The 20,494-nt window shown below is 38.9% G+C and overlaps 2 protein-coding genes across 7 annotated transcripts in view; one reads left to right on the forward strand and one right to left on the reverse strand.

Annotated features, from left to right (window-relative positions):
• Positions 1 to 556: 556 nt before the first annotated feature.
• SGTB (small glutamine rich tetratricopeptide repeat co-chaperone beta) lies at positions 557 to 19,378 on the reverse strand. Of its 4 annotated transcripts, none has more exons than XM_085528351.1 (11): positions 19,259 to 19,378; positions 18,037 to 18,161; positions 13,717 to 13,820; positions 12,884 to 12,953; positions 11,065 to 11,164; positions 9,545 to 9,649; positions 6,586 to 6,724; positions 6,436 to 6,498; positions 4,281 to 4,318; positions 3,960 to 4,043; positions 557 to 3,164 (listed from the first exon to the last, which is right to left on the reverse strand). In XM_085528351.1, the coding sequence occupies exons 2-11, from the start codon at positions 18,134 to 18,136 to the stop codon at positions 3,053 to 3,055; spliced, it is 915 nt and encodes a 304-aa protein (XP_085384477.1). In that variant the 5' UTR covers positions 18,137 to 18,161; positions 19,259 to 19,378; the 3' UTR covers positions 557 to 3,052. The 4 variants fall into 4 exon arrangements, with proteins under 4 accessions (XP_085384477.1, XP_015704032.2, XP_015704030.2 ...); XM_015848546.3 differs by lacking the exon at positions 19,259 to 19,378 and adding an exon at positions 18,956 to 19,135 and having other exon boundaries at positions 18,037 to 18,157; XM_015848544.3 differs by lacking the exon at positions 19,259 to 19,378 and adding an exon at positions 18,956 to 19,135.
• The window catches only part of NLN (neurolysin), a 33,271-nt gene continuing 31,861 nt past the window's right edge, over positions 19,085 to 20,494 (forward strand). Inside the window, exon 1 of one of the 3 annotated variants that reach the window (XM_085528348.1) lies at positions 19,085 to 19,212. In XM_085528348.1, coding sequence (XP_085384474.1) covers positions 19,187 to 19,212 — 26 coding nt within the window. In that variant the 5' untranslated portion in view covers positions 19,085 to 19,186. Of the gene's footprint in view, positions 19,400 to 20,494 lie in introns of all 3 variants that reach the window. The other 2 variants (XM_015848533.3, XM_015848532.3) reach the window with 2 other exon arrangements.

Here is a 20,494-nt window from a genome sequence, read left to right on the forward strand (position 1 = left end):
AGATTTCCTCACAAGCTGCAGGCTTAATTCTGCCTTGGTATAAGTGAGTTTAATTCATACTCATTAGAAAGCCATAAATGCAACAGAAGCAACTTCTGTGGTGAATATTTCATTAGATGCTTTTCTGATCGGGCACAGTTAGCATATATTTCCATGCAAGCCCACTACAGGAGTTTACAGTTTGAGTGCAGAACACTTACTTTCTTCTCTAATCATTATCGCATTTCCGTGTTGATGGAATAATAATGATACAAAATCAGATTGGTGTTAAATGTGTATTTGTTCAGTTAAATGAAAAACTGCCACTGACTTTAATTACAAACAGTATGTACTGTGGCTGGAGTTTACCGCTTGATGGAGCAGGGTGAAAAGTTTTAGTGCAGAACAGCAGTGCAGTTATTGCACAGGAAAAGGATTCCTTCCTCACCCTGTGTTAAAGGCATATTGCGTGACTTTGTGAAACAATTCAGCCTATTGAAAGCCAAATAGATTTCAGAATAAATAATCCCTCTGTTCCTGGCTTCAAGAGAAAAACATGTAATGACAGCTCCTGTCATTGGTTGCACTGTCTTTTATTGAGGCTATAAAGCCCTTTTTGTTAATACACAAGAAACAAAGAATGTTTACAAGTATTACACGAGTTGTAGCACATTCCAAAAGGGTTAGCTAATGCCATCATTGTAATACATATTCTGGTTACATGTGATTGGTACAGGCATAAAACCTAAACACTGATAGTACCGTGGTATGTAAAATATACATGAAGATGATTACAGTGTTTTCAAATAACAAACCAATAACTCATTTATCTTTTATCTTGGGGATAATGCTCTGATAAATACAGTAAACTATAGGGTCCCACCAGTGAACAATTTTAAAAAATAAATAAAAGAAGTATATTTATGGAAGACAGTACAACCTCTACAGCAGTTTATCAGTATTACCACATTTCCTTGTTTTTAAGGAATTCTCAAGAGGTTCTTCACACTTGCTGTTTTAGAGTAGAAAGATATCTGCATCAACAGTGCTGCCAACAGAAGCATAAATTAATTGAGAGAGATCCCCATGTGCTATCCAGACATTCCTGGATTTACTACTCTCCCCTTAGCAAAGCTAATAAAACTCACTATGGAAGAAAATTAAGGAACTGTGAAGATTTATAGGAGTTATGTGCTAGGAGCAATGCTTCTTTCCTGACATGACACAGAATACTATTTGTACAGTAGTTTTAGCCCACGTAGCACATACATACATCCACCTTCCGTATAGACAGTATCCTTTCCTATTATGTTAGTGTAACGGAACTTAACTCACAGATTAGATACAGAATCCTAACTGCCTCTGAAAAAAGATCACGTTAAAAAGCTTGTTTGTCATCAAATGTTGTTAACAGTTTTTATTTGGAAATGGATTTAATGTGAAGCTTCACAGCCCTAAAAAGGCAGCCACAGCAACATACAGATAGAGTAAGTGCTGTGTGTAGGGTTGCTTTGTTGAAGAACCTACAAATATCTTGATAATGCAGTATTAAGTTCATGATTCAACAGATGATAACGCGGATTTTGTGTTCATGGGACTTTTTGTTTTCTCCATTTCATTTCTCCTTGGACCCAGCTGTACTTTTTTCCTGTGTTTTAAGCTGATGAAGGCTTGCACAGTAAATGCACGCATTTCTTACTGGAGTCCTTGGCTTAGTCCCACCTTTACATTTTCTGAGCTTGTTTGTTTCTTTTGCCCACAAGATAAATCAGATAGACATAATGTGCAACGTCCAAGGAGCCACTGTGTCCCTTTCCATTTGGGAACCTCGATTTTATTCTTCCAGGCTGCCTGTAGTCTGAGAGGCCAGTAGAGGGCTCTTTGTCTTAGGAATCAAAGCAGGCTCCTCAAATCAGTTTTAGTTTCGATTTAGAAAGAGGAAATCGTGAGTTAAGAAGAGAAATAAATGAAGAAGGCAATGTGAACAGCAAGCAGAATTTAAAAGAAAATCCAGAAAAAACCAGCAGTCTCTTTCAGAATAAGGTTAGATGACTAAGAATGCCAATGTATGAACAGAAATAACAAAAACTGGAAAAATCTTTAGCCGTACAATCATTGCTAAGAATAGATACGTGCAATGAATCTGAGGCCAGTGATTTATCACACAGGATCAGGAGGAGAATCCTTCTAAGGCAATCATTTTTGATTACTTTTCAGTATAAGATATTTCTACAGTCATATGATCGGTTTTAGTTTATTACAGTTATGAAAGTTAAGCTTATGTTAAATACTGCATACATACAGAATGTAATACAGTTTGCAATGCCTGTGAAAACAGAGCCATACTGCTGGCCTCCAGGATTGACCTGAGGGTATGCATTGCAGCTGAGGAGCCTGAAACTCCTTAATTTCCTTACCTAGCCAAAATGTATTTTGGTGTTTGTATAATTCCACTTAAGAATTATCTTTTTTCTCTACTTTTTGGTACTCCTTTATACGCAGTCATTTCCTTTTATCCAGCCAAATGAAGCTGAGAAAGTACTTCATGTTACCATTGATAGCCTCTCCACAGATACAAACAGACTTCAAGCAGAAGTTTTATGTACATTCTACAGTCCAACACTGATTTACACGCATTATATAAGGGCACATCAGATGTCCATTAAAAGGATTGTGAAGCTATTGTTTCAGCAGCTGTAACAACTCCCATCATCAGAATAACATGCCTTTTATGTTAGGAAGTTAGAATTAAGATGTTACACTAAATCAGCCAACTGCAGAACTCCTTGCCATTCAACACCCCTGGAGATGCACATACTGAAATGACTTGTACACAAGGATTTTAATAAACCACTGAATGTATTTAGTATATTAATTTTCAGAGGATTAACTATACATTAGATGATGTTATGCACAATAGATCTGTTTAACAGATTTATTCTCGTTTGCAAACACGCACAAAGAATTTTCAGTCTTCTATTCAAGCAGAAGAGTTAACAATGGTGCTTTTGCTACTAACTATGGTATGCATTTCAGGGTTATATACCATGTCAATTCACAGGACTCATTTAAGTCAGGAATGTTCCTCAGTGCTGCCACTGAAAGATCTGCTCCGGACATGATTTCTCAGTTGCTCTATGAGCTCCGGATTCTGCTGCTGTATCTGTTGTGCAAACTGCTGCCCCCTGTGTCGAAAAGTTTAAAAAAACTAATTTGAAAAAATAACAAGAGATCTGTAGCAAAATCTAATGTAATTGAAAACTGCAGTATAGGAAAGTTAAGACTAAAGATATCTTGATTAATGCTATACAGCAGGGTAGCTATAGTGTCACGACTTCATCTTGTAGTACACTGGTGTACTACAAAAAGCAACTATGTAAAATCTGTTACCTCATGGATGTCCTGCAACGATATTCAATCTTCTGCATTTTGCCCAAGTATCAGTTGTTAGTCAAGACTCCTTTCAACCAAAGTGAAGGTTGAGGAAGGGCCACCATTTTCATAAGTCTAGGCACATTTTTGTACATAGCACAAATTTTGTCAAAATGGCCCTTGATTTTGAAGGGTCACAGTCCTGTCTGTGCTGACAATGATAACTTATTCTTCCCTTGATGAGGAAGAACTTAAAATGGTTTGAAACAGGCTAAAAGACTGAAAATAAAATTGTAGGACTGTCACTAGGATATGCCATACAAGCAATTGTGCTGACTCTTCCAGAAGCATCATTGTTATAATGTTATAAAAGACTGGGGTTCTGGCTTTTGTAAAAGCCACTTTCATACTATCATTTGAGTTCTTTCAGTCAAAGTGTAGGTTTACCAGAGCACAGTCAGTTGTGACCTTATGACCTTTAATAATAAAGAAGCACACAGTGAGGAAAGGCTGCAGTTTATCTGGTTTGATGCTATCCCTTTTTAAGACACGGTGCACTATGAGGTTTCCATAAATGTATCAGTAACATTATGATTCATAATACTTACGCATGGATCAGGCTGGACAAATCTGACAGGCCACCAACACCTGCAGCAGGGCCACCAATGGCATTCGACATCATCCCTGACATCCTGGAACAGTTAGCACAGGGTTGGCACTGGGGTCTGCAAGAACCTTTACAGTAAGCAATAAACTGCAGTTCTTTGTTGAATTGCAGGGAGGAACTACGCTGTGAGAGGAAGAAACTGCAGCATTTCTATTTACAGTAAACAAATACAAAACTACATTTTTAGGAATTCAGTACTGACTACTTTTAGTTCAAACCCTTAAAGACATTTGTTTCAGTAGTATTCCATTTTTATACTTACAGTTGTTGAACTTGGGGATTCTGCATTAAGCTTGCTGCCTAGAATAGACAATATATAGCTACAGTTATAACATTTTATAACACTTTCATTACATAAGTGTCACTGAAAAAAATGTGGAAAAAAAATAAAATCAATGTGTATGCTATGTTTTATTACAAAATTAAGCGTATGTACAAAAATGTGTGATGTCCAGCAAAAAGAATCATTACAGTTAAATACTTGAAAAATACGATGCTGAGATAATTGTTAACACAATAGACAACAGATTCACATTGAAGATTCACACATGAAAAATATGACAAGAAGTCAAACCTAAAAACCTTGTACACTAAAAATGAAAAATAAAATAAAATTCGAAGTGCAAAGGTTTTCTATAAAGGATTTTAAATTCCCAGGTTTCAGAAATCATTTTTGCTTCTATTTAAGTAGTGGGAATAATCTCTTAAAGCAATAACAAGATAAACAAAATACCGCAGAAAAAAACAGACTGTGAACTTGGTTTATACCATAGTTTTGTAACATATGTTCTTTGGTTATTTGTATATCTTGTGTGTCTTCTTACTTTGCTTCAAGAATGAGGTTATTTCTATTCTCATTCGCTGTTGTTTACTGTTGTGTAAGACTGTATAGTGAGAGATTGAATAGCTATTACTAGTAATAGCTTTAGTATTATCAATATGTGTATATATATAGTATTTTATATATATATGCATGTATATATGTATATATGTGTATGTATGTGTGTGTGTGTGTGTGTGTGTGTATAGGATATATATACAAACATATACATACATATATATAATTCCTACAATAATTTGTGGCCAAGGACTAATGCATAATGCAGTGCCCATCCGCTATTTTATTAAGCGTACTAAAAAACCCAGACAAATAAAACAACAGTTGGCCAATACATCTTCATACAACCTCTCAAAAGTAAATCAGCTCTTTTATCTAGTCTATGTTAGGATATAAAGATGTCAAACTCATATCTCTTACAAGGGAAACTAAGGGCTTTTTCCCCTCTCTCATCAGTTGCAGGTTTGATCTAAGTTATCAGGCCAAAAAGGAGGCCAGAAATAGTGTTCCCAAGGTAAGACACCTTCTTCCTTGAAACAAAACAAAACAACAAAGAAACAACAAAACTCCCTACCGCCAAAGGAGAAGTTCATTCATTCTAGGGTGAATACCCTTTGTTCTGTTCACTCAACCTTGAATTGATACAAACAAATCCTTTCCTCGTAGTTAGTTCCATAATGAATGACCAGTACATCTTTGACTACACAGATTTTACTGTATAGTCTGTGTAGCCTGAGTAGTCACTTTCTTATTACCAATATACATTTGGCCTGTGAGGCAGTACACAGAACTCCAGTGCTATTTCATCCATCACTTCTTCCTTGCTTGCTGCCTCTATATGTATTGATCTTTGTTTTTCATTCTGAAGTGTGGGCTGAAATGTCCTATCCTTGAGAAACTACCAGAAAGGTAGAACAGTTTTAACTGGATTCTCACAGGAAATAAGTTTTTTTTTTGCATTTCTTTCCTGCAAACTCCATTCTTCAAAGTTAATATACACCATTTGGCTAAAACAAACCTTCATGAAGAGAAAACTATTGAGGGGCAAAGCTACAACTTGTAAAAGTGCTGGAAGTAAAGGAAAATGCAACATATTACTTAGATTCACTATTTACACATCTCTTGAAGTAAAAGATGTCAGGGACAATTTGAAAGGGTAAGAACAAAAAGGTGTTCTGTGCAGTTACCGCTTTAGACTTTTGTTGGGTAGACTGCATATAAACCAACAGCTATTCATTTAAGAGGAGATTTCTTCGTTCACTATCAACTGTGGTGAATAAAAAGATATCCCCACCATGATGTTAACATGTGTTTAGCTATTCTTGCCATCTTTGAAAGCAGCACAGCTATCTATTATATCATTGTATGTTCATAAGTAGGATAGAATCAGTTGGAAATCTAACGAGAATTAAATCTACCCTCCCCTTCTACGTTCAAATACAAGATAACTTAGAAAAGTTTAAATTCAGTATAATGCAACTTATAATAAGCACTAAAAACACCTGTGTTACTAAACAAGAGAAGTTCTTAAAATTTCAGCATTAAAGGCAATGCAATGTAAAGCCTGAAGTGCACTCACCATACTAATGAAGGCAGGATTGTTTATCAAGCTCGCCATGTCGAAACTCAGCCCAGTTCCAGTCTAAAATGAAGTAAGATTTGAAGGTAAGTTTACATCTAAAATATCAGTCAAAACCATTGTTAATAAATAGATGCAGAGCTGACTTACAGGACTGGACATGTCTCTTAGTTTCTGTTCCGCTACTTTCAAATTTGATTTGTAAGAGTCATTTTCTGGATCAAGATCCAGTGCTTTTTGGTAACTGGTAATTGCTTCTTCATATTTGTTCACTGAGGTCAGAGCCAACCTAATGTGAAATAAAGAAATCCCGGGTAGAACATTATCAATCGTCAAAAGATAATGACACATCGTCTCCTTCAATTAAACCAGTATCTCACAACTAACTCTATCCTGACTATTAAGTTAAAGGACATTTTGCTGTTGTGCTACCACTGCTTAAAGTAAACCTCTATTATTGCAAAAGAGATGATCCTCGATAACTCATCTAGCATCATCTACTTCATACGTGTGGAAGTTTCATTAAAAACTCTGGCATTATCAAATGATTCCATTTCTGAAAGCACAAGCTGAGCTCAGAAATTCCCCTTACTGTTCCTCCAGTCCCTTTGATCCAGGAGATTATTTGGAAAGGTATATTTGGAAGATAAGTAGGGTTAAGATGCTTTTAATATGAATTCTGCTGCTGCAAGAAAACAAAGAGTAAAACCATAGGTTTCAATCTAGCAGGCTTTTGCACTGGATCAGTGTAAGGTTTTCCTCTTGGATCATCTACATCACTGCTTGACAAATAATAAGATATAGAGGATAGTAGCAATACCTTTAAAAACGTATGTTTCAGAGAAGCCTGCTTAATGCTCTGTAAAATATTATTCTCCAGCAGCTCAGGAGTGTGCAGAATGGATCACCTACTACTTCTGAAACAATATTTGTTTTCAGATTTGTTTAGCTCCCACATTAAAAACATTTCCTTTCTTGGAGCTATTCCAGAAGTCCATCTGGTTGCAGCTTTAGTTCTGCCTTCTGCTATATATTCAATTTATGCTGATCACAAAACTAACCTGATTTTTCCCTCATTTTGTGAAAGATTTGTGTAACCTACATTCCACTAATACGGAGACAAGTTTGATAAGCTTGTGCTAATAACCACTGTGAGACCTTGGTCTTTTATCACAGGCAAGAGAGCTCAGCGGGTTAGATACATCAGTCATGGTCATCACTGTCAGCTATAACAAACTCAGTAACAGCATAAAACTCCAGTACAAAACTTCTAGAGTAACTCATGCAATATTAATGTTTTCTCAATGCGATTGCTCTCATGAGCTGTGTTCTCCCCCTTGGCCCATAAATTACCAGTTTCTAACCAAAGGATAAATGCAGCCAGATATTTCTCTGATGCAACAATGTTTATTTATGGAAAAAATATGTAAAATTCTGCTTCTTAGTACATACTACAGTCCGAACAGCAGGCAAGTCTCCTTGCTCACAATTACAGACCCAACATTTCTTTTAACTGTCTACACAGCTGCATATTTCTGTAAGACTTCTGTTTATTTCTGTGGCATCAAGACACTGAATTTTACATCAAATCCTCAGAAAAACTGATTCACTTTTGTAACTCAGTCAGAAAAAACAGCATTCTCACATGGATTTTTTCTTTTGAGACAATGGCTTCTGTGCTTTTCTTCCCCAGTTATTTCTAAACAAGCACTGTATCCTTGCTCAGCCTATTAATAAGATATATATATATATATATAAGATATATATATATATATATATCTTACATATATATATATGGTAAGATATAATATATAAAGATATATTAATCTTTCTAGCTGCTGAGTTGAACAGTACCCGGTGGTTTAGAATATATCACCTTTTAAAGCAGTCAGACAAAAAAAGGGAAAGCTTGAGTGCTTGAGAATGAGATCCCACCTAACACTGTTTGTGAACAGCACACTGATCTTACACCCAAAACTCTAAAATAACCTTCAGTTTTCAATTCCATCACCCTGTAGTTTCCCTCCATCTCACTGACATCTGAAGATCTTGGGTTCCGTTTTATGCAGAAAAAAAATAATAATCTAAGGAGAGTTACATAATCCTCAGAATATCAAATTGAAATAATTAGGCACTATCTCAAGACTACAATTGTACCAGTAAAATAAACTGTGTCTGGGAAGGTTTTCCAGTTACAGAATTCTATCATCTTTGATTTTAAATAAACGCTCCCTGGAATGGTGCTGCCCCAGGACAGCTACTCAAACAATTCTGGGGCACAGTTCAGAAGTTAACACAGACCAATGCAATTTAGCAATAGGCAGTTTGGATGTGGTCACTCTGTAACTAGATTTTAAACAATAATATGGACATGGGCTATTTTGTGCCAACTGACCCCAAGCATTTTTTGAATTTACTAGTGTAGATAAACTTCAAATGACAAAAGGCTGAAGAAGTATTCAGCCCACACCCTCACAATATGCTTTGTTATTGAAAATGCAAAGCTAGATACCTTAGAATTATGGCCCTTCTCTCAAACAGTCATTCTTTTTCAGACTGCACTTAGCAGATCCTCTGCCTGAAGGGGCAATCCTGTTAACTCCTCCACCTGGATGAGGAAAACTGCCATAATTTTAGCATGACTAAACATCTGCTTCCTGGCAGCTACTGAACAGAAAAATCAGGCTTCTGCCGCTAGTGCTGAAGCCCCAGTACTTTAAAAGATGATGTTCTCTAATTGCATCATTAACAGATTCCTTTTATCCCATAGCAGAATTTGTATTAGTCATAATTAGGTAGGAGGTAGAAAAGAAAAACACAGAATGACTTCCGAAACAAAATTTGCAAAGTTGATAAAATGAAATTAAAACAAAACAAAACCCCCCCCAAAAAACAGTCAAGATTCAATATGAAAATGTTAAGGCCAATTAAAACTTAAGGTCAATAAAACTTAAAGCTGTCACCCTGACCAAGTCATCCTCAGAAAATCGCCACACTTCCCAAACAAGAACATCAGCTACGTAAAACAACAAAGCTCCACTTATCTCTGAAAATGTACACTGATTTGCACATGGGTTTTCAGTGTTTACTCAGATTTCCATTAGCTTACCCCATTCTTCCATATGCTTTGCTGTACTTTGGGTCTATTGCTATGGCTCTCTCACAGTCCTTTATTGCTTCACTGTACTTATTGAGTTTACTTTGAGCAGCTGCCCTAGGAGAAAGTGGAGAAAAAAAGGAGAGAGCTTAGGAAGAGAAACAGTAACAGCAGAATCAACACAAGCTTATATACATGTTTGTGACTAACTTCACACATGTATAAACTTTCTGACTTTTCATTCACTATTAAGGCAATGTGTCAGCTTTCCTCAGTGAAGCAGGACAAGCAAACATTCTTAATATGCTAAGGCGTATTGATGGACTAGGGCTTTGGAGAACACACCTGTCCTTGAAGGCACAGAGGAGAAATAATCCTAAGAAACTGTTCTACATCCAGCTTATGACTACGCGTAAAATACATCACAAAACCTATTTCATGAAGTGAAACTCTAAAGTGAAATCATTTTTTCAGTAAGAAGTATATTTTTAATGCTATCCAAAGGAATGCTGTAATTTTTCTCTGCTCTTCTTAGCGGTAATGAATCTTTCTGACTTTGAAGGGCTTTAGAATCAGGTCTTTTATTAATGTTTTTATATCTATTTATGTCATTTATGTGATCAGTCTTCTAAGTTAACATAGATTATTTACATCTTAAGCTACTGTCTCTGTGATGTATAATAACACTATTATGTTGTGCATTCTTTTTCTCTTTACACTTGCCACAAAACACTGAGTCTCACTTGTATTTATCACAGACTAAACTCTGGAGTAACGGTAGCATAGCCCTCATACCATGTCATGCAGTACCACAAGGACAGGTTGACAACACTCCAATTATTACTTCCTTATGGTAATAGATGTACCCAAGAGTAAGATACAGAGGGGCTCTAGAGGCAGGGCATTACTGCCTCTAGAGCCTCCAGTTACAGAGGGGCTCAAAATATACCACTCAAAATATACTGGTCCTCAGGGCAATATACTGAAAATGCAACCTGCTGCTGCTGCTGCAATAACTTGCCCTTCCTTACTTCATCTAGTCCCATGTCAGTGCTATGGTGAAGAACTGATTATACAATAAAATTATAAGAAGGTGGTCTTGTTATTTCTCAACAGATCATGCATAAAATCACAGAATATTTATATATCTTTTAAATCTCCAAAATGTTATACCCACACCAGTGCTTTTTTCTAACGCTAGTCAATACTATAAAAGACTGAAATGGCAACCAGACCACCAGATTATTATTCTCAATACACCGGGAACCACAGCCTGCATCACAGTTTACAATAAACATCCTAACTTACAGAAAGCTGACATCTAGTGTCAAAGTAATTTTAAAGCCCATACGACAACTTCTGATACAGATTTTACCTCAATTCTGCTTTAGATCTGCCACAAATTTACCATGTTAATTTACAAATAGCAGTTTTTTCCTAGCCTCACACGGTTTTGATCTACATAATATTTTATATTTTAAAAAATGTTTATGAGGTTTGGGAATAATACGTATGTATTATTTTGTTTTTACCTGTTGCAGTAATAGACTGCATTGTTTGGATCCAGCTCTATTGCTCTAGTGTAACAATCCACTGCAGCACCATAATTTTCTTCTTTCATATGATTGTTACCTGCAATAAATTACAAAAAGCTCTTAAGTAATTAGAAGACACGTCATTGTGTTTGAAAAAGAAGAGAAGCCACATTACAGCAAATAAATAAAGCAGCTCTAATAGCATGTTTTTGAAATATATTCTTTAAAATGTAACTGGCATGGAACAAAGCAAATAGAAGCATATACTATGTCTGTAAAGGTTATTAAGTGCATTGCAATCCACCACATAAGCCTTTCTCTTCTTATTTTTTTTTCCCACTATTTCATACTTTCCTGACGGTTTTTGCCACTAAGGAAAGATCACTTTTGTTGAGAAATATGACTGTAGTTGCAGTAGCACTCTAATACAGATTAATCAGTAATCCAATAAGCAATTTGTTAACTACTTGGTCCAACATCAATAAAATTTTTTCCCTGTAACTATTCATTTAAAAAGAGAAATAAGCCCCTCTTCTGTGATGTTGCTTCATGGTTCATCAGTAAGGATAATGAGAAGCATATATATAGCAGAGGTAGCTTAAAAACAATTCAAAGAAAATGGTTTTTTATATGTACAATGGCACTCTGCTCAATAACATCTCATACTATATCTTTTCAAGCCTACTTCAGTGAAAAGGCTAGGAAAAAAAAACTTTTCTCTGGAGATTGTTGAGGCAAGTTCTTTCAAATAAAAGCTATTTAGCACATTCCTTCCTCACTGATATAGAGCAGTTGTAGTGATTTCATTCTTCATGACAGAGTAATAGAGAAACAAAGTCCTACTACAGGATACCTAAGCTTAACCTCATCCCTGGTGCCACCACTATGGATTCTTGGCCTGCTAGATCCTGCAGAAGCCTTGGTTCCCCAACGATGCCAAGAAGTTATCAGGACAATTACATACTTTCACTGATTTCCCTGTACCTTGGCAAAACATTTCAGCCCTCTTCCAAAATAAGGAAGGGATAGATCAATAGTTTATTACACCTGTAGATAATTGCATAAAAGCAAATAAAGCAAGACTGTAGAACAAATAGTTCCAGGCTGCAAAATTTTCCAGGCCCACAACCGACTCACCATTTCTGCACAAACAGAAACAAAGAACTGCACAAATAAATCCTGCTGAGAGTTAAGACTCACACAGCACATGCACTCAACAAGATTGCACTACCTGACCTTTCTCTAAAACACAACTACTACTGATGGCCACCAAAGGTGGCATTTTTTAATACTGGTGTGAACCAAAGGTGACAAGAAACACTGCTAGAACGGAGCTAGTATCAGTGAGTACCGATTATTCTCTCTCTGCAGTTAAAAACTGGCTAAGGGAAAACAGAAGACCTACTATTTCTGCTGAGATTAAGAAATCCAGGACAAAAGGAAAAGCAACTGTAATATTCCACACTGATGGCAGACAATGAAATCTTAGTCCATTTCACAAACCCTTGTGGCCTGACAGATAAGGGGGTGGAAGACACAGATTAAGATCACAGAATGCTGCAATACCCACGCCTACAAGGTGCTGGATATCCTTACAGTCCTGTAATCATAACAAACGCTACTGGTACCTTCTTAAAATTCAATCAGAGCACATCTCTTAGCCTATTCTATTAGAACACAATAATTTCAAGGGAAATAAGCTGAGTTTTTTGTACAGGTTATGTTGCTCAGCACAGATACATTACCACCACTACCCATGATAATAACAACAACAGAAAAAATATGTGAATGTTTGTTACTTTGTTAATTTACAAACCTTCATCCTTCAGATGGTCAGCCTTTTCAATATCCTCCGGTAAAGAATCTGAGAGAGGCAGCTTATCATTCTGTATGTAAACAAAATAAGTGTTTTGGATTTTTTTTCATTAAAATATAAGACCAATTATAATATAAATATATTATATATAAAATATAGGAGTGATTATACTAAAAAAAATCTTCCATCCTAGACATCATTCTATCAACAAGCAAACACATTTTCTGTATTGCAGAGGAAGTACGAAAGAACTGAAACACCACTAAGACATCCTCAGAAGAGAAAGATGGCATGCTTTCTACAACCAAAGAAACCTTATGGCTCAACACACATCTTAAGGAAATCAGGAAGATGAGATATGAAATATGCAATCCATCACAGTTTTCATGCTTCCTGTAATGGAAACTTCCAGGTAAGACTTATTTGTACATGTTTGGAAAGTTCCCACTTTAAGATTAGTGATCATCTAAATTACTTCCACAATGGAGTGGGAAGTATCAGAAAACTGTAGATGACCTCGAGCATTCTGCAGATAATTACCTCTGGGAACTGCAAAATGCTTAACTGAGGGATAAAATCCTTCAAGTGACAACTTGACCTCCACTGTTCAGTAATTGTATGCATGGAATTGTCCTTGTCTTGCCAAAAGTAATTCCTCATACTGTCCCAAAAGAGTTCAGTCTGTTATGTCTTACTGAAATTTCATTTTTCACATATTTTCCTTAGGCTTTCACACTGTTTTGGCCTACACAGCACTTTCAAAGTGGTGTATACAATACAAAATCTTAACACACACTGTCAAAACGATGCTAAAATTTATATTTAAATCTTACCTTGTGGAAAGAGTTTGCAAATATTTCTATCAAATGCTGTGGAGGTGCAAGATGAGTATCTTCCAGATTAACCTTAAAAACGGTCTCCAGACACTGAATTGCAACTTACATGGAAAATAATAATAATAAAAATTAACAGAAGTCTTAACAGAAGTCTAATTTCATTAATTTATTTATAAAGTTGTGGTTCACATCTCCTTATTCAGCAACTAAGAGTCACAGTATGGGACACGCCACAGGACCGACTAAAAGATACATAAAGTCTTTACCTGTTCTGCCATTATTCTTAAACAAATATGCAGTATTTCTTTCAATTCTCTGAATCATCTGATTCATTAAGCAGCACTGCCTATCCTGCAATAATTACATATGCTCACAGTATGCAGTTCTAAAGTAGACCAAATATCAAAAAGAAGTTTTAAATGTGAGCACATAATTTCGGGCAAAAAAAGATGAATAGAAATTACTAAATATAATTATGCATAAACACATTTTCTGTACATTATAATATCTCAAATTGTATCAATACTTTCCATAATGTTTTCAGAACCTGTTAGAATGTTTCCATCAAAGTAAATTATCAAATGCTTTAGACTGAAAACTGAGGAGGAACAAAGAAGAACCTTCATGAAGCCTAATTTGAACTGAAAAATGGTCTAATAATAACCTAATATTATGCTGTATTCCAAATACATTTTAACCTGAACTAGAGATTACCTGGAATAGATGAACTCAATCTAAGTATCAGTAAAAACTACATCTTAGAATGCAAAATTAATTTCAGCTCAGTGCGTTACAAGAGACCTGAATGCTGACCCAAACATTAAAGTAAAATGACTGAAGGTTAAGAATAAGACCAGTTTGAGGAGCCTTTCTGTCATAGCTGAGAGGGGGAAAAAAAGAAAGAAAGGGAAGGGAAGGGAAGGGAAGGGAAGGGAAGGGAAGGGAAGGGAAGGGAAGGGAAGGGAAGGGAAGGGAAGGGAAGGGAAGGGAAGGGAAGGGAAGGGAAGGGAAGGGAAGGGAAGGGAAGGGAAGGGAAGGGAAGGGAAGGGAAGGGAAGGGAAGGGAAGGGAAGGGAAGGGAAGGGAAGGGAAGGGAAGGGAAGGGAAGGGAAGGGAAGGGAAGGGAAGGGAAGGGAAGGGAAGGGAAGGGAAGGGAAGGAAGTAAACCTGTAAAATAAATACTAAAACTGAGAAGATTATTTTTTAAAGCCTCTCATAACATACCAAGTATAACAAAACTAAAGTTTGAATATATGGTTAAACATGCATACAGCTTGCTCCTATGGCCTATAAATGCTGAACATACATTGGTTTGCCAGACTCTATATTATTCAGTAAGTGTGATGAATGATTTGTGTTAAACTCCTTTGTCTCCTGCTAAGTAGAATAACTTCTAGTAAAGTGCGTACTGATTATGCTGAATTCGGAACTACATATTAATATTACTCCTTATCAGTGCAGTTCAGTCTCAACCTACTTCATCTTATGTGTAACTACTGTCATCCAAAGTGTGACACGAATCCTTCACTGTAAGCAGTGCATTCCATGTTTTCATAAAGCACTGCCTTTGAGAACTCACTGCAGTCAGAAGCAAAATGAATGAATGAATAAAAAAATAAAATCACAGCCTTTCTCCATTTGTATAGATTTTCTGCTTTAATTCCACAGTGATAGGTGCTACAAACAGGAACAATGTGTAGAAACTGTATATATGAAAGGGAAATGAGTGCCTCTTAAGTACATCATCTAAAATACAACTTGGCAGAAGTGAAGTTGCTAATTCATCCCATAATGCTGAGCATTAGCCAACAGAGATTCGAACTGCTCATCTAGACTCTGGACTACAGAAGAACATATTTCTCCAGTCTACCTTCTGATTATTCCTGTTTTCTCAAATCAAGGCATTTTATTCATCATGTAAGCATGGGAAATTTGCACTATCATTGATATCACGTTATAATTCGAACACTATAGAGTTAGAATATATATTCCAGACTTATGTTTTGATAAATTTCCAATTTCATTTGTAATGATCTACTTCTTTTTATTGTTCTGTGGGGAATCGAAAATACTTAAATTACTTCCTGGCACAGCCACTAACCATCCCCTATTTTCTTTTTTCCCCCACAAACACCAAGATACATAAGGCAACAATGAAAAATATCAGTCAAATTCTTTCCTCCTTTAAGTTTCCATTTGGCATTAACCAATTCCATTGGTAAGACCTGGACTATTGCTATTCCACATGCAGATATTTTGCACAGTCAAAATGAGTCAGTTACTCAGAATGCTTGCCTCTGATCCTCTAACACATACCATATGGTAAGAAACTGCTGGCAGGGTACAGCTCTAAAATTAGGATTCATATCTGTATTAAAATGGTAAACTTTACATAAGCATTTAAGTGAGGGTTTCTAATACTTGTATTCAGAAAATAAAATCTGTAAAATGTTGATTCTTTTAGGCAGAGGCTAAGACTGCTTTAAAACATGTATTCAGGTAAGTCTTCATAGGCATAACCCAATGTTTATCAGTGGTATAATAAAAACAAAAGGACTGTTCTCCATCTCCTATTACATAATTCTTCAAAACCTTGCTTTTCTTTCATGAGCTGAATATAACTTCACTATAACACTATTATAACCTAATACAAGTTACATTTCATACATGTGGAAAGTGATAGTCGCCTATATGTATTGCTCCAAATGTAATGCCTCCTATTTAATCCCACAGAAACTCTGACAGCTACAAAGAACACTGTAACACCAGTTGACAGAGAAAATCCTCAGCTACAAAACAGTTTCTCAACACAGTGACCACCATTAGATACGTATTTTTGCCAGCAATGAACAAAAAGTCCGAACCAGCAGAGGAATGCTGTCACTGTCACCACTGCTGAAATGCACCACCCACCCCTCACTGTGCTCACATCCACTGCTTGGTCTCCACAAACATTCAGCAAGCGTTGTGAATGTTAATGGGAGCCAGTATTTCCACGTGGAAGAATTCAGTGTCACATTTGCTCCATCCACACTTCCATGTCAGATGCCAATCTGTCAGAGTGCCCCTCTGCTGCCATCTGTCACACGGCAACAACATGGAACACTGGTGGGAATACTGGTTCAGCTTCAATCGCCATACCACAAACATCTGCCTCCGACACTGTGAGCCAACACAACAAAATGACACAAAAACAGATCTGTGGAATAACCTTTGAATAATATGCAACAAATGTTTCCTTCCATCCTACCTTAGTGAAAACTACAACATAAAAGCAACAGACACTGAAAGGAATAACATTCTAGGTTTCACTATCAAAGTTTATGTCTGAGAAGCAGGACTTGCTCCTCAATCCCAATTCCTTACAGTTCAGATAACTGCCAGGATGCCATTTATTGCCCCGCCATTCCCTGTCTCCAACTTATCCTCCTTTTGAGTCATGAAGCCTCAGACTGCTTAGAATAGTAGGCAAGTGTCTTATACAGATGCCACGAAAAGTGCATCACAGAATTAATTATTAATTCTACACTGTAATATTACTTCCTAGGAATTAAGAGAAAAGAATGACGGTGTTGAAAGCAATGTGTATTCCTCTGCTGGCATTATTTTCCTGGGTTCTTTTAGCTTTCCCTGATGAACTACCTGGAACTATTATATGTCTTATAAGGATGAAACAGTTCTCCCCATCTTCCATGTGCCTTAGCATAGTTTCCAGGAGGATCTGTTCCATCACCTTTCCCAGCACAGAGATGAGAATGACAGGTTGGTTGCTCCCTGCATCATGTCTTCTACCCTCCTTAAAAAGCATACCCAGAATGGCATGCATCTCACTGGCACAACCATCACACTTTAGCACTATTTCAGTTCATTCATTACCAATGGCAGCCTCGAACTTGTTGCTTCAATAACTCATCTCTTCATTTTAGATGTGTACGAAACTGTCTGGTGTCAGTCCCAGTGAACACTGGCAGGTGGGTGCTCAGGAACTCGTGAGGGAGCTCTGGCAAGCAGTATTATAACCATACTCTTAATGTAACAGGTGCATACACAAATCACTCCCATAGTCTGCTTTCTGGCACTGCCTAACTTGATGTGATTCAAAGTATCTGGTACTTAAAATCCATTTTGCAACTTTAAAAATTTTAAAAATGAGAGGTGGTTTAAAACTAATCATTCCTGAAATACTGTGACCTTATTCATATGCCATTTTGTAGCAGTTTTGTTTAGGTCACTCTAATTACTTACTGTAGTATACACCAAATAACATAACATATGCATGCATGATACCTGCCCAGGTATTGCCACCTTCACCACTTACCTTCCAAGCTTTCTTGTTCATCTGGAGTGAAAGTTTCCATCTGACTTTGCTCTCTCAAGAAATGGATGAAAGCATAAACCAGGCGCTTGACCGATGACATTTTCAAACTGATGAATTTCTCCTGTCTTAACAAATAAATAAATAGGACCCCTTATTTCAGAGAAAGAAAGGGGGGGTTGGGGGTGGGGGGGCTGTGCAGGTTATGGGCATCTCCTACAACCTTCCAACCTGCCATCAGAAGGGCAGAGATTTCTTCAGATTCACCACAGAGCATAACTCACGAACTCCTGCTTCCAAAGGATATCCTGTCCGGATTTATCTATTTATTTATTTTCCTAAGTCATTCGCATTTTGAAGGGGGAAAACATGCCTGAGTCATAATAAGCTCAGAGCTGCACTAAGAGCAGCGATAAGACGAAGCAGCTCGGCAGCAGCTGCCGTGCCCAGACGGATGCTGCGCTGCTGGATGCTGCGCGGCCGCCCCGGGCACAGCGGGAGCGCGGCGACCTCGGCTCTGCCGGGGATCGGGGACACGGGCGGCTCTGATTCGCATTCCGCATCAGCCGCCAGTTACATAACTTCCAGCAAAACCCTATTTCCAACTTTCCGAGCTATTTTTCCTACACCATTTCGAATCAAACGGGCACCAGCTGACACCCAGCCCTCGGGGGAAGGCGGTGCAGCGATGGATGAACGGGTCAGCGCCTGCATAATCCCCTCCCCGCCACCCCGAGACCTCACCCGAAGGGCTGCGAGCAGCGAAGGGGCCGCGATAAACAGCCAACGAGAGGTTTATCGGGCCGGGCAGCGCCGCCGTCTCACCGCGCTCCCCCGGCACGGCCGAGGGCCGCCATGCCCCGACAGCTGCCGCGGCCCGGAGCGGAGACCGGGAGCAGGTCCGTACGGGGCACGGCCTTACCGCGCGGGGCGGCGGGACGAGCCGGACACGGGGCGAACGAGGCGGCGGAAGCGGATGCGCCAAGCGGCGGCGGCGGCGGCGCGGTCCCGGCGGCTGTGCCCGCGCCCGGCTGCAGGGCGGCGGTGACAGCGGAGCGACGCCGGCCCTTCCTCCTTCTCCGCCGGCCCTTCCCCCTTCTCCGCCTCCCCTCGCGGCCCCGCCTCCCTCGCTCCCTCCTCTCCTTCCCTCCCCATGCTGGCGCTGTGCACCGCTCGCAGGTAGGCGCTGCGCGGATCGGGGCTCCTGCCGGCCCCGCGCTCGTACCGCTGTTGTCCGCGCGTCCCTCGGTTCGTGCCGGCCGTCCCGGCAGGGCCTGGCACGGCCCCGCGCCGCCCATGTCCCCGGTTGCGGCGGCGCTGCTCGGGGCCGGCAGACAATAGGGCCGGCGATGGACGGCGTGAGCAGGTGACGCCCTCGGCTCCACCGGCGGGCCGGGCCGGGCTGCACGGAGCCGCCGTGAGGCAATGGCGGGGGGGAGCTCAGCTCCTTCCACGGGTGTGAGGTGTGAGGCGGGCGCCGTGCTGGAGGGTTTGGAAGCAGCGCTGTGTTTGTAGTGAGCGCTGTGTCCAGCAGCGCCCAGGGAAGCGTCGTGTGAGACGGCGAGCGGTGGAAAAGGGAAGGAAGGAGCTGAGGGCCGGGCTGTGTGAGCCGCGGGGCTGAGCGTGGAAGGAGGAGATCGCTGCTTTCCTCTGGTGGGCTGCTGAGAAATGACAGCTGGGTGCGGGCTGCCAGCCGCATGGCTGGATCCTGGGCTGTCACTGCTGACACGGTGCAGGGCGATTCTTCACGCTGAGTTACGGCTGGAGGCCCCAGCAGTTAGAAAACAGGATTGATATAATAATATTATATTAAAATTAATATATTTTTTTTTCCCCGTAAAGTTCCAGCTGCTGTAAATTAATTGATCAACTCGGTTGCATTCTTTTTATACAGTCATTTTCTTTGTTTTCCATTGTGTGTCAGTCCAAAATGCTGCCTGACCTTCTTTGTCCTGAAGATGTCTTAGAAGGATGGAAGTTATTCCATTGTGTAAAAAATAAAATAAAAGATCAGTCTTTGTGACTTATGTTTGGAAACTGAAGATATCTCCTTAAGTAATAAGGAAGGATTGACATTGATTTCAGAATTGATTTTATTTCTTAATCATTTGTCGTATGTACATCTAGGAATGGTCAGTGCCGTTTGTTAATTGTGTTGGTTTGCTTTTTGTCAGTCATCATTTTAGTGAGCTCCAGTAGTTGTTATACAAAAAAGAGCCATCTCAGAAGCCAAACAGAGACCTCCCAGTTTGAGAAGTTAAGCACATGGTTGTAGGAACACTGAATAGCAGGCGTTCTCAGGTGACATTTTTAGTCAGTTCATTTTAAATGGGTGGTTAAAAATTGTGTTTTTAGGAAGTTTCAAGCTGCATGTCTAATGTTAGATAAAATGGCGTTGAACATTTGAATAATTCAGTTAAAAATAGACAGATCTGGAGAAGGAGCTTATCTCCAGCTGAGT

Source organism: Coturnix japonica, chromosome Z, assembly GCF_054131305.1.
Source record: "Coturnix japonica strain WE chromosome Z, WE-NBRP24, whole genome shotgun sequence".
Lineage (NCBI taxonomy): Eukaryota > Metazoa > Chordata > Aves > Galliformes > Phasianidae > Coturnix > Coturnix japonica.